At 45.7% G+C, this 14,113-nt stretch overlaps 1 protein-coding gene across 1 annotated transcript in view; it reads left to right on the top strand.

Moving 5' to 3' along the window:
• LOC141157215 (cytochrome P450 2D15-like) overlaps nt 1-14,113 on the top strand; it is a 45,331-nt gene that overhangs the window by 2,112 nt on the left and 29,106 nt on the right. The window contains exon 2 of the mRNA XM_073644208.1: nt 10,426-10,597. Coding sequence (XP_073500309.1) covers nt 10,426-10,597 — 172 coding nt within the window. The remainder of the gene's footprint in view (nt 1-10,425; nt 10,598-14,113) is intronic.

The following is a 14,113-nucleotide window of genomic DNA, read 5'->3' as shown; positions in this document are numbered from 1 at the left end:
ACACAGCAGGGGGCCGCACGATGTCATCTATACACAGCGTGAGGCCGCACGGCACCATCTATACACTGCAGCGGGCCGCACGACGCCATTAATACACAGCGGGAGGCTGCACGGCGCCATCTATACACAGTGGGAGGCCGCATGGCCCCCCCCACCAGAGACAGCAGGAGGCCGCACGGTGCCATCTATACTCAGCAGGAGGCCGCACGCAGTCACGCACACACACAAACATATACAGACATATACATACACGCATAAACACATTTGAAACACAAAAATACATATAAACAGACATCACACAATGATATCTGCCTGCACACACACACATGCATACATATACACACGCATACATATACATACACACACACACACACACAGAGACACACACACTCACCATCCCCCGGCTCGGCTTCGGTACTCCTGCTCTTTTCCGATGCAGCACTGCAGGCCGGGTGCACACTGTGTGACTTCATAGCAAGGAGACACGGCCGGCGCACAGGGCCGTGTCTCCTAGCAGTGACGCAGCCGGGCAAGCACAGGGAAGTTAACTGCTGCAGTGCTGGCCTGGCCGAAGAAGAAGCAGCGGCCGTGCGCCGCTGCTGGGGGAGCGGTCCGGGGGCCCCCCCCGCCACTGTCTGCCGGTATGTGCCGCGGCGCCGCACATATAATGAGGGCAATCTGGCCATAGACACCCCGGAGCCCCGGGCCCCCTGGAGGTTCGGGGACCCGGGCGGTAGCCCAGATTGCCCTCATTATAATCCGCCTATGACTGCAGATGTAACAGCATGAAACCTTTTTTTCTGTTAAAGAGATGGATACACCGGAAACCAGATTATTATCAATGGGTAATGTGATGGATCTATATTACGCAGAAATCAATAACTCAGGTGTAAACACCACCTTAGCAGATTTTAATGCAAATTTTCAGCTGCGTTTTGCAGTACCAGCAAAGTCTATGAGAAACCAGAATTATCTGTTCACACACATTGCATTTTGTTTGCTGCGTATTTTCTGCCTTGGTTGTGTTTTTGGAAAATAGAGCGTGTTACTTCTTTCACCGTTTTTACATGCTTTGGAAGTAATGGGTGGTGAAAAAAAACGCTGCAAAAAACGCACCTGCATTTTTTGCAGCATTTTTGATGACAAAACAGAATGGGATTCTTTTTTTTCCCACAGAACTTTATGTACATGCCTAAATAGAGACAGCGGGACAGTGAAAAAAGCACATTAAAAAACGCAGGAAAACCTGCATTTTTTTTACGCAGCTGTTTTCCTGCCAGAGAAAAGTTGTCAGCAGATTTAGCTGCAGAAAAAAACACGTGTGTGAACATAGCTTTACAGTTTGCTGCATAAACATGTTCTTCAACTATATGGCAAAAATGTGACTGTCTATAGCCCATGTTACAGCATGCCATACAATTCTCGCTGCTCTGAGCTTGTAGATTAGTTTTAATTTTCTTCAGAGGGATTTATCAAAAATATTAACAATCCCATTTTGGTGGGATATAAACCACTTTTGCTTATTTGAGAGACGTTTGCAACATATTCTCATGGTAGGATGGTGCATGGCTCCTGGTAAATGACATAAATATTACAATTTGGCATAAAATGGACACAAGGTCTAGAATAAGCTCTGGGGTCCTGTGTCTCTGAACATGTTGGGTAGAATGTAAGCCACATGTAAAGAGCCCATGTAAACCATACCGAGACGTAGCTGTTCAATACTGAAGAACCATGGCCACTTCCCGTGTCACCACATGGTGCCTCTACTCTATTATGGAAGCATTTCGCCTGAAGGCCCCTTATACATTGCACTTCAGGCTGCTAAGCCACCAATATCAACAGGTTCGTCTAATGTGCATGGGGGCCTCCTACAGATGATGTTGGGGAAGATAAGGATCCAACGTCTGATTTTGGACTTCCTAACTTTTTGTTTTCTATGAGATAAGCTGCCACCAGAGATGTCTTCCAGAAGCTTTCTCATAGAGAACACAGGAGCACTTGGCCGAGTGGGTGTTCCTGTGTATGGGTGAGTCTGGCAAGAAGAAAGGTTTGGCTGACTAATATCTAAAGTGTATAGGAGGCTATAAACCACCAAATTTCTACTATGTTAAGTTAAGCTTAGAGATAATGGTGTAATAAAAAAATAGAATGCATAAAATATACAATCAGAGAACACAAAAAAACGAGGTCATATGCCCTTCAAATGCACGCATAACGATCAGTAATACAATACTCTGTGCATAGGCTGTCATTGTTCTTGAAGAATAAGATGGAACTGTCTAAATAAGTAGGGACCATAGTAACCAAGGGGGTCCTCCCAAACTAGATATGAGCAACAATAAGAGGCACCAGGGAGTTGTAACCCAATAAAGAGTCAATGCAACAGCAATACATGTAAACATAATAACATTTATTTAATCAATTAAAAACAGAGCTAATTGTTATAATAATGGTAAAGAGTAAGTGATGAAAAACACAAATGTGTGACGAATGTGGCACTTGTATAAAATGGTATTGCACATAGGGTATCTAGACACTATCTATGTAGCTGAAAAGTGGGGCCCTGGAGTTGGTCACTGGTGGGCCCTTGGCACCGCAGTCCGACACTGAGTGTAAATGCACCCTAATAACCACTGAAAGATTAACAGCGGGGAGTGGCATGAGGTAAGCACAAAGAGCAACCGATGGGTCATTGAGTAGAATGTAATAGTGTGTAATCTTCAGATGTGGTGTAAGAATATTTTTAACCCTTGATCAACAAAATGTGATAATTGCAGCACAGATGTGGGCACAAAGTGTAAAACTACAATTGTTATTGTCAGGTATTTTCTCCCCGTGTCTGCGTGGGTTTCCTCCAGGTTCTCCAGTTTCCTCCCAAACTCCAAGGACATACTGATGGGGAATGTCAATTATGAGCCCCAATGGGGACAGTGATGATAATGTCTGTATAGTGCTGGGTGATGTGTGAGGACAGATATACGCATTGTATTTTGGCTCTTCCAAACCTGTAGACATAAAGTCTTACCTTTACCATTAAAGTAACTTCTGATGACAAGGATGGGTTTCCCCTCTCACAATATGCATTGAAGAATAATGGTGCTACTTCCTAATCAATCTGTTGTGAGCATTATGACGTTCAGAGCCCCCTGTATGTACACATGGCATTTATATGATAATACCGGTGATACTCACATACCATTCTATTTGGGAATCAGTATAAACAATGAGCATGTTCTATTCGCACAAGGTATATTCCATTCAGACTTGCAACTAAACCCGCAACGCTCTAACATTTGTACTCCTAAAAATAACTGATAACTGCTGTCGCAGGCAGATGGTGGCTGTATAACGCAGCCACCATCTGCAGGTTATGGTGCGGGCTCAGTTTATGAGCCACCCGATCGCAACACTCATCAGGAGCGCATTAAACTAGAAGAAGAGGGGATGGGAAGAAAAACGCCGGACACGAACATGCAACCAGAGAGCATACTAATGAAAGATATGAAGTGCGACAAAGAAGGTCCAAGACAAGATACTTGGAAGGGAGGTAAGAAAATTTCTAATACAATCCACAGGGAGAAGATTGGAACAAAACAAAATCGTGTAAACTGCATGCTAGCAAATGCCAGGAGCCTGACAAACAAGATGGATGAACTGGAAGCAGAAATATCTACAGGTAACTATGACATAGTGGGAATAACCGAGACCTGGTTAGATGAAAGCTATGACTGGGCAGTTAACTTACAGGGTTACAGTCTGTTTAGAAGGGATCGAAGAAGTCGGAAAGGGGGTGGAGTCTGTCTATATGTAAAGACGTGTCTAAAGCCTACAATACGGGAGGATGTATGGGAGGGAAATGAGGAGGTCGAGTCCTTATGGGTGGAGATACATGGGGCAAAAAACAATAATAAAATTATCATAGGAGTCTGTTATAAACCTCCAAATATAGCAGAAGCCACGGAAAGTCTATTAATGAGACAAATAGACGAAGTAGCAAAAAATAACGAGGTGATTATTATGGGGGACTTCAACTACCCCGATATAGACTGGGAAACCGAAAGCTGTAGATCTCAGAAAGGAAACAGGTTTCTGTCAATTATCAAAGACAATTATTTGTCACAACTTGTGCAGGAACCAACTAGAGGGACGGCCCTTTTAGACTTAATATTAACTAACAGGCCAGACAGAATAACTGATGTGCAGGTCGGGGGGCACCTGGGAAATAGTGACCACAACATTATACAATTCCACATGTGCTTCAGTAGGGTGCCCAGCAAGGGAGTCACAAAAACACTGAACTTCAGGAGGGCAAAGTTTGATCAGCTAAGAGATGCCCTTCACCTTATAGACTGGGATAGTATCTTTAGTAATAGGAGCACGGATAGAAAATGGGAAATTTTCAAAACAGTCCTACATAGTCACTGTAGAAGGTACATACCTTATGGGAATAAAAGGGCTAGGAATAGGAGGAAGCCAATGTGGCTAAATAAGGAAGTCAAGAGGGCAATGAAAAACAAAAAAAGGGCTTTCGGTAAACTTAAACAAGAAGGCAGCGAGGAAGCGCTAATATCTTATAGGGAAAAAAACAAAATCTGTAAGAAACAAATAAGAATAGCAAAAGAGGAGACAGAGAGACTAATTGCCAAGGAAAGTAAAACGAATCCCAAACTGTTCTTTAACTATATAAACAGTAAAAGGATTAAAACTGATGTAGTTGGCCCATTGAAAAATAACCTGGGTAAAATCATAGAGGGAGATGAGAGTAAAGCAAACCTACTCAATAGCTTCTTCTCCACTGTTTTCACAAAAGAAAACAATTTATCGGAGGAAATGCAGAGTGATAAAGTAAACCCTCCGCTAAATATCACCCACCTAACCCAGGAGGAAGTTCAGAAATGCCTAAATAATATCAAAATAGACAAGTCACCAGGCCCAGATGACATACACCCCCGGGTACTAAAAGAATTAAGTAATGTGATAGACAGGCCGCTGTATCTTATATTCAAGCACTCTTTATGGACAGGGACTGTCCCACTAGACTGGCGCCAAGCAAATTTGGTACCAATATTCAAAAAGGGGTCTAAAAGTGACCCTGGGAACTATAGACCAGTCAGTTTAACGTCTGTTGTGGGTAAATTGTTTGAAGGATTTCTTAGAGATGCTATTGTAGAATATCTTAATGATAATAACTGTCTAACTCCATATCAACATGGATTCATGAGGGATCGCTCCTGCCAAACAAACCTGATCGCCTTCTACGAGGAGGTGAGCTCACAGCTGGACCGGGGAGAGTCAGTGGATGTTGTATACCTTGACTTCTCCAAAGCGTTTGATACCGTGCCACACAAAAGGTTGGTTTATAAAATGAGAATGCTTGGTCTGGGGGATAATGTGTGCAAGTGGGTAAATAGCTGGCTGAGTGATAGAAAGCAGAGGGTGGTTATCAATGGAGTAAGCTCAGGGTGTGTCAGGGTTACTAGCGGGGTGCCTCAAGGGTCTGTCTTGGGCCCTATATTATTTAATATATTTATTAATGATCTAGTGGAAGGGTTGCATAGTAAAATAGCAATATTTGCAGATGATACTAAACTTTGTAAAGTAGTTAACACAGATGAGGATAGGGCACAGCTACAGGAGGATTTAGATAAATTGGGGAGTTGGGCCAAAAAATGGCAAATGGGGTTCAATGCCGATAAATGTAAGGTCATGCACATGGGAAAGAAAAACAGCAGTCACCCATACATATTAAATGGGAAACCGTTGGGGAAATCTGACATGGAGAAGGACCTGGGCGTCTTGGTTAATAGCAAATTAAATTGGAGTGCCCAGTGTCAGGCAGCAGCTGCGAAGGCAAATAGAGTCATGGCATGCATCAGAAGAGGAAAAGGGGCATATGATGAGAACATTGTTCTTCCTCTGTATAAAGCGCTGGTAAGGCCGCACTTTGAATATTGTGCACAGTTCTGGGCTCAGGAAAGACATATTGGAGCTAGAGAGGGTACAAAGGAGGGCGACTAAGGTAATAAAGGGAATGGAGGGACTAGAATACCCAGAGAGGTTGTCAAAATTAGGCCTATTTACGTTGGAAAAGAGAAGGCTTAGGGGAGACCTCATAAACATGTATAAATACATCAGGGGGCAGTACAGAGATCTCTCCCATGACCTGTTTATACCAAGGATGGTGACAAAGACGAGTGGGCACACTATGCGTCTGGAGGAAAGGAGGTTCCTGCACCAGCATAGAAGGGGATTCTTTACGGTCAGAGCCGTGAGACTCTGGAACTCTCTGGGAGAGGAAGTGGTGATGTCCAACTCACTTAAAGAGTTCAAGAGAGGCCTGGACGCCTTTCTTGAGAACAATAAAATTACATCTTATGCTTAGTTAATTAATCCAGGGATTTAATCTGACTGCCAGATTGGTGTCGGGAAGTGAATTTTTCCTCAATGATGTAAATTGGCCTATACCGCATGGTTTTTTGTTGCCTTACCCTGGATCAACGCTGCGGAATAGCTGCAGTGCACAAGAAATAGGCTGAACTGGATGGACGCTTGTCTTCTTTCGGCCTTATAAACTATGTAATACCGTACGTGTTGGGAACTTTACCCAACATATATGTTTAATAGAGCCTAAAGACACAGTGTGAACCCATGCTAAAGTGAGTAGACATTTAATTTTTTGGGGAGGGAAAAAGAGGCATTATTACTGATCTAAGTGGCACAAGGGGACATTATTATTTATAGCAAGCACAGACCATCTAAGGCAGGGCCGGACGAACTGTGGCCTGCGGGTAACATTTGGTCCTCTGACTGTTCCAGTCCCGCCTGTGGACCAAGACAGCTGAAGGGCTGAAAACAATGGCCACGGGCTGCACCATGATCTAGCCGTCCACCACCACTGCCCATGTCGCCGCTATCCGCATGCTCGGGATGCAGACAGTGGTAAATACATTGGTGAAGGACGGAGCCTCCCGCTCCGTCACTTATTCACATCTGCTGTGCCAAGAAACAGTGCACAGGAGACAGCAACAGAGCACCAGGGGAACTTAAGAGAGGTGAGTATGTGGTGCTCTTATTTTCTCAAGAGTATGGGATGCTTGCATGTATATAGGAGGCCATGTGGTGACATACTGTATTTAGGGGGTTATGTGGGGGCTCATTCTGTTTATAGGGGGCTATGAGATGGCTCATATTATAAAGAGATGGTATGTGAGTGCTCATACTGTATAAGGGGGGGCTATATGGGGGCTCATGTTGCATATAGGGAGGCTATGTTGTGGATCATACTGTATATAGGGGCTCATACTGTATATAGGGCCTATGTGGGGGATCAAACTGTATACAGGGGTCTATGTGGGGGACTCATACTGTATGTAGACTGCTTTATGTGGGCTCATACGGCATATAGGGGGGTTGTGTGCAGGATCATACAGCATAAAGGGAGGCTGTGTATGGGCTCATACGGTATATAGCGGGATGTCAGCATACTTAATTCTGCTCAATACAGTTAATGTCATACAATTCATATTAATATATAATACTTATAATGAATGTGTTAATATTAATATTGAGCAGAATTAATTTCAGCCTATTGGTTCAGCCCTTCACAACAGTCATGGTCTCTCATGCTTTCATGTGGCCCCTCTGGAAAATTAATTCCCCGTCTTGATCAAAGCAATATGGGGGGCTACAAGTCTTAAAGGGAACCTGTCATCAGATTTTCCCCACTACCATTAAGGTTTCTCTTATTGCATACTAGAATGCTGTAAAAAAAAAAAAAAAAAAAAAAGTCCTCAATCCCCTCTGCAGATTCCAAAAAAGACTTTTCTTATACTCACAGATGGCACGGTCCGGTCTGATGGGTGTTTCTGGTCTTCATCCAGCGCCTCCACTCTCCCCTCAATCTCCATCATCCTTTCTTCCTTCGTGTGGATGATTCTTCCTACGTCATCCACACAGTATCCCTCAATTGTGCTCCTGCGCAGGTGCTCTTCTCTCTGCCGTGCCAAGGGCAGAGCAAGGTATTGTAGTGCTCATGCGCCAGCTTTACTGTAGTTCCGGGTCATCGGTGCTGTTTTGCCTTTTCCGAGCTCATATGTATTACAGTACAGGTTCTGCCCCCGGCAGAGCAGAGAGAAGTGCACTTGCGCAGGATCGCAGTTGGGGGACACAGTGGATGATATAGGACACCTTATCCACATGTAGCAGGGAAGGAGGATGGTGATTGAAGAGAGGAGGACAGATCATGAAGGCACAAGGCCCAATTCAATATACATAAATCAATAAAGTGCTAACCAAGATAATGACATCGACAAAATCATTGGATTAAATAGGCCGCAATATTTATTGAGTGTTACCATATAGAAACTAAAGAAGCACTCCTCCCATCAAAGTTTTTATCCTCTTAATATATTGCAGTCATCATATTATATAGCACTGTGTACTTACAATTGCTCATTTTGCCTTTCTACCCAGCTAATTCTTCTCTGCTCTATGGAGCAACAGGAAGTCTCTTGTCCCTGCAAGAATTATTCCCCTCTTCAACTCCTGACCCAGCTGCTCTGTGCCTCCCACCGCCATAGACTTCTGCACTGACTGGGGACTCATATGGGAAAAATTGACCTCCTGTTTCTACATAGAGCTTAGAAGGATTCAGCTAGTCAGTTTTTAATCATGTGATGTCATAGACCTAATGGAAAGCAGAAGAATTAGCTGGGTAGAAAGACAAAATGAGCAATTGTAAGTACACAGGGCTATATAATATGATGATTGCAATATATTAAGAGGATAAAAAATTGATGGGAGCGCTTCTTTAATTTAATAAGAAATAAAATCTATTAAGAATGAATCAACAAATAAATAATAAAATAATGAATCAATAAATTTATATGACCTTTAAAAAGAACCAAGTCCACTCAGCATTAGCTGGGACACTATACCATCTAACAAATATTGCGGCGAAAAAATTTGGCAGGGCGGGGAGCCACTTTTCTGACTTTCTGTGCACGAACTGGCTGGAGTGCTCAGAAGGGCCTTACAAACCTTTGATCTCCCCGGATTTTTAAGTCTTAGGCCAATCAAAACAAAGGTTTCTTCCTGCTCAAACCAACGGCCGCATCTTCCCGCATTTTTTCCTGGCAGTTAGTGGTGACGTGTAGATGATCTCATGTGTGGGTAAGCACCATTCAGATTTTATCATCAATCAAAAAAGTGGGAGTGGGGGACACCAATAGAGAGGAGAAAAGGGGGGATATGTTGTTTTTTTATAACAGCCATTAATACTATAATGAATGGGCCTGTGTCCCCCGAGCTAAATGCTTCGGGGGGCCTTGACAAGATCAGAGACGCCCATTGGACCTAACCGCACCGTGTCTGTAAATATAAGGAAAGGTCTTTTTTGGGATCTGCAGAGGTGATTGGGGACGTTTTTTTACAGCATTCTAGTATGCAGTAACAGCGGCCTTAATGATGGTGGCCGTAGTTTATATGGGGAAAACCTGATGACTGGTTCCTTTTAATGATTGCTTGGATCAGATTAAAAAGACAAAAGGAAAATGAACAACTACAATCACAGAAACAACTGTGAGTCATAGGAGTGAACTTTACTGTACTCATTGATAAGATCTGCAGAGTGTGTGTGTAGAACTGGTATATACTGCTATATGGTCCATGTATGGTGGAGAAACTATGTTTAGGGGCCCTCAGTCTGCATGTTGGTGCTGTACAGGACATCATACTGTCTATAAGGGGCTATCATGCTATATAGAGGGGAGCTGTGGGCCATCATACTGTGTGGGGGCACTTCAGGGGCATCATGTTGTGTGAGGAATTATACTGTTGGGGTTACTGTGGTGGCATCATAATTTGCTGGACGCACTGTGGCATTATGTGTGCGAGGGGAGACTGTAGGGGGAATCTACTATGGTGTATCATGCAGTATGGAGGGGGGGATTTTTTTAGGGCACTATACTCCAGAAGGGCCACAAAAGGGTATAGTAGTGTTTGATAACATTATTGACATAATTACTGTGTACCTGTCATATATAGTTTGATTTTAAAATTTGGGAGATACAACCCCACCCACTTTGCCAAATATATATTTTTTTTGGTGTAGGGGGAGAGCGTGTAGAGTGTGTAGAGAGGTTGCCAGATTAGCAATTTTTCTACGAGGCCTCGTGATTTTTATGTACGCCTCTGCCTGTGCTCTCTATGTAGAGACCTCTGCAAATAGCTTTTATGTTGCAGTTCAGAGAGTAATATGCGTAGGTGGTCAAGGGAGGAAAAGAGGTGCCTGAAAGGTAGAAAGAGGCATTTGTTAGCTAACAAAATATATTAGAAAGTCTTCTTTCTTTGCTTCTACTATTGAAATTAAATGAAAAGATATTAGTGACCCTTTAACCATGCATCTTATTCTTTACTCCCTAGCTTACCAAGCAGTATGGAGACGTATTCAGCCTGCAATACTTTTGGCAAAATATGGTTGTGCTCAATGGCTTCGAAGTCATGAAAGAAGCTTTGATGCAAAAGTCTGAAGATATAGCTGATAGGCCTCGATTCCCTTTATTTGAATCTCTTGGGATAACTGGAAATTCAAAAGGTAATAACCATTAAATATATTATGGAAATAGATTAAAGGGGCTTTCTGGGCACACAGATTATGTAAGCATTGTAAAGCTTATCAAAATAAAAAATTCTCTTTTTACTTTCTTTTACCTTCTTTTTGTGCATTTTTAGTGCAAAAAGTCGCATGATCCTTTATAAAAATAAAATTAGACAGATTTTACAATCCAGTAGGTTACTTGAGTGCAATTGGACAACATTTAGAAAAGCCCTAATGATGGATTGGACTAAAACATCTCAAAAAGGAAAACCAAATGCACATTATGTAACAACCCCCTCAATGCACAAATGGAACCAATTAACGCTCATGTAAAAAAAAGGTGAAAATGAGATAATTAGTAAAGCGCAAACATAAAATAACATTTCTATTCCATAAAAAAGGCGCAAAGACCATGATGAATCAGGGGCTTCATGCCATTGCTTTGACCAGCTCAAGCAGCAGCTCTGCAGTGAACTCTGAATAGTGATGTCATGTGGAGTCTGGCCTGTGATCCTCAGCAAGTTTTACAGGAAAGGAGGGAGAACACACAGCAGACTTGACACAGAACAAGTAATCTTATCAGCCTGTGACTGTAGACAGAGGGAATCAGGCTTGGAGTGGCCCACTGGGTGACCGGGGAATCCCTTGGTGGGCCCCTGGAACCTAGTGAACCCCTGAGCCAAGGTATAATGATCGCAGTTGCATGCAGTGTGACCGGGACTTGGCCTGGGACAAAGGGGACCCCACCAATGCCACCACTAGTTTCAGCTGGATGTGAATCCTTGGACCTACATCCAGTTTAAAGGAATTGCAGAGCAAAGAATCACCATCTCCCTGCCTTGTAATACTTACACATGCTGCCGGCCTATCAGAGACCGGCAGCGGCAGATGCCTGTGACGTGCGTGCGATGGAGAGCAGAGGGGTGAATAAGATCATGTTTATTTTTTTTTTAGCTTCCATGAGCACCAGAGAGGGGGGCGTTATACTACATGGGGCCAGAGAGTGGGATATACTACATTGGGGCCAGAGAAGAGAACATTATACAATATGGGGACCAGAGATGGGGACATTATACTATATGTGGATCAGAGAGGGAGACATTATACAATATGGGAGCAAGTGAGGGGGACATTATATTGCATCAGGGCGAGAGAGGGGGGGGGGGGGGCATTATACTACATGAGGGCCAGAGAGGGAACATTATAGTACATGAGGGCCAAAGAGGGGGCATTATACTGTATGGGGTCCACAGAGTGGGAAAGTATACTGTATGGAGGTTACAGTGGAGGCTATTATACTGTATGTGGGCCACAGAGATGAACAGTATAATGTATGGGGGCCAAAGAGGGGTATATTAATATATTGGGGGCCAATATACTATTTGGGGGGATTTTATTAATGTACAGTGCCACTTTAACAATTCCCCCATTGTCGCCCCTCATTAAAAATGCCTCCATAGTAGCCTCATATATTAATAATGACCTCATTGTGGCCCTATACATTAAAATGCCCCCTCGTGGCCTCATATATTAGCAATGCCACACTTGTTGCCTCATATATTACCAATGTCCCCTTTGTGGCCTCATATATTAGTAACTAGATGGTGGCCTGATTCTAACGCATCGGGTATTCTAGAATATGTATGCGGCCGACTGGGCGCGAATAATCTGCGAAGCAGCATTTAAATGGGTTGTGAACTGCTTTAAATTAACCCCCCAATGTATCCCCCCGGGGCCCCTAATGAATTTTGGAGGACCGGGGAGCGAGGCCGCTGGTCGAGGTACTTCTGCTGCGAGCAGCCGGGAGATGACCGGCTAGCACAGGGTGAGCGTGAGGGTGAGTGGGTGAGGGTGTGCATGTGAGGGTGAGCGTGTGAGCATGTGAGGGTGACCGTGTGAGGGTGACCGTGTGAGGGTGAGCGTGTGAGGGTGAGCGTGTGAGGGTGAGCGTGATCGTGTGAGGGTGAGGGTGAGCGAGGGAGCGTGTGATGGTGAGCGTGGGAGCCTGTGAGGGAGATGACCGGCTAGCACCGGGTGAGCGTGTGAAGGTGAGCGTGTGAGGGTGAGCGTGGGAGCGTGTGAGGGTGAGCGTGTCAGGGTGAGGGTGAGCGTGTGGTTGTGAGGGTGAGCGGGTGAGGGTGAGGGTGTGCGGTTGAGGGTGAGCATCTGAGGGTGTGCGGTTGAGGGTGAGCGTCTGAGGGTGAGGGTGTGCGTGTGTGAGGGTGAGCGTGTGAGGGTGAGCGGGTGAGGGTGAGCGGGTGAGAGTGTGAGCGTGTCAGGGTGAGCGGATGAGGGTGAGCATGTGGTCGTGAGCGTGTAAGGGTGAGGGTCTGCGTCTGAGGGTCAGCGTCTGAGGGTGAGCGTCTGAGGGTGAGGGTGTGAGCGTGTGAGGGTGAGCATGTGAGGGTGAGCGTGTGAGGGTGAGCATGTGAGGGTGAGCGTGTGCGTGTGAGGGTGAGCGTCTGAGGGTGAGCATAGGAGCATGTGAGGGTGAGCGTGGGAGCGTGTGAGGGTGGGAGCATCTGAGGGTGAGCGTGTGCGTGTGTGCGGGTGTGCGTGGGAGCGTGTGAGGGTGAGCGGGTGAGAATGTGAGGGACGGCGTGTGAGGGTGAGCGGGTGAGGGTCTGTGGGTGATGGTGTGCGTGTGAGGGTGTGAGCGTGTGAGGGTGAGCGTGTGCAGGTGAGGGGGTGAGTGTGAGGGTGTGTGCGTGTGAGGGTGAGGGTGTGTGAGGGTGAGCGGGTGAGGGTCTGTGGGTGAGGGTGTGCGTGTGAGGGTGAGGGTGTGAGCGTGTGCGGGTGAGCGTGTGCAGGTGAGCGTGTGAGGGTGGGAGCGTGTGAGGGTGAGCGTGGGAGCGTGTGAGGGTGAGCGTGGGAGCGTCTGAGGGTGAGCGTCTGAGGGTGTGGGTGAGCGTGTGAGGGTGAGTGTAGGAGCGTGTGAGGGTGGGCGTGGGAGCGTCTGAGGGTGGGAGCGTCTGAGGGTGAGCGTCTGAGGGTGAGGGTGTGAGGGTGAGCGTCTGAGGGTGAGCGTCTGTGGATATGTATGCGGCCGACCGGGTGCGACTAATCAGCGAAGCAGTATTTAAATGGGTTGTGCACTACTTTAAATTAACCCCCCAATGTATCCCCCCGGGGCCCCTAATGAATTTTGGAGGACCGGGGAGCGAGGCCGCTGGTCGAGGTACTTCTGCTGCGAGCAGCTGGGAGATGACCGTCTAGAACAGGGTGAGCGGGTGAGCTTGTGAGGGAGATGACCGGCTAGCACAGGGTGAGCGTGTGAGGGTGAGCGTGTGAGGGTGAGCGTGTGCGGGTGTGAGGGTGAGCGTGATCATGTGAGGGTGAGCGTGGGAGCGTGTGAGGGAGATGACCGGCTAGCACAGGGTGAGCGTGTGAGGGTGAACGTGTGAGTGGGTGAGGGTGTGCATGTGAGGGTGAGCGTGAGGGTGTGCGTGTGAGGGAGCGTGTGCGGGTGAGGGTGTGATGGTGAGCGTGTGAGCATGTGAGGGTGAGCGTGTC

This window comes from Phyllobates terribilis, unplaced genomic scaffold, assembly GCF_046119375.1.
Source record: "Phyllobates terribilis strain yellow unplaced genomic scaffold, ASM4611937v1 Scaffold_8__6_contigs__length_399053987, whole genome shotgun sequence".
Taxonomy (NCBI): Eukaryota; Metazoa; Chordata; class Amphibia; order Anura; family Dendrobatidae; genus Phyllobates; species Phyllobates terribilis.
The sequence above is the reverse complement of the archived record's forward strand: the minus strand, read 5'-3'. Positions and strand labels throughout refer to the sequence as shown.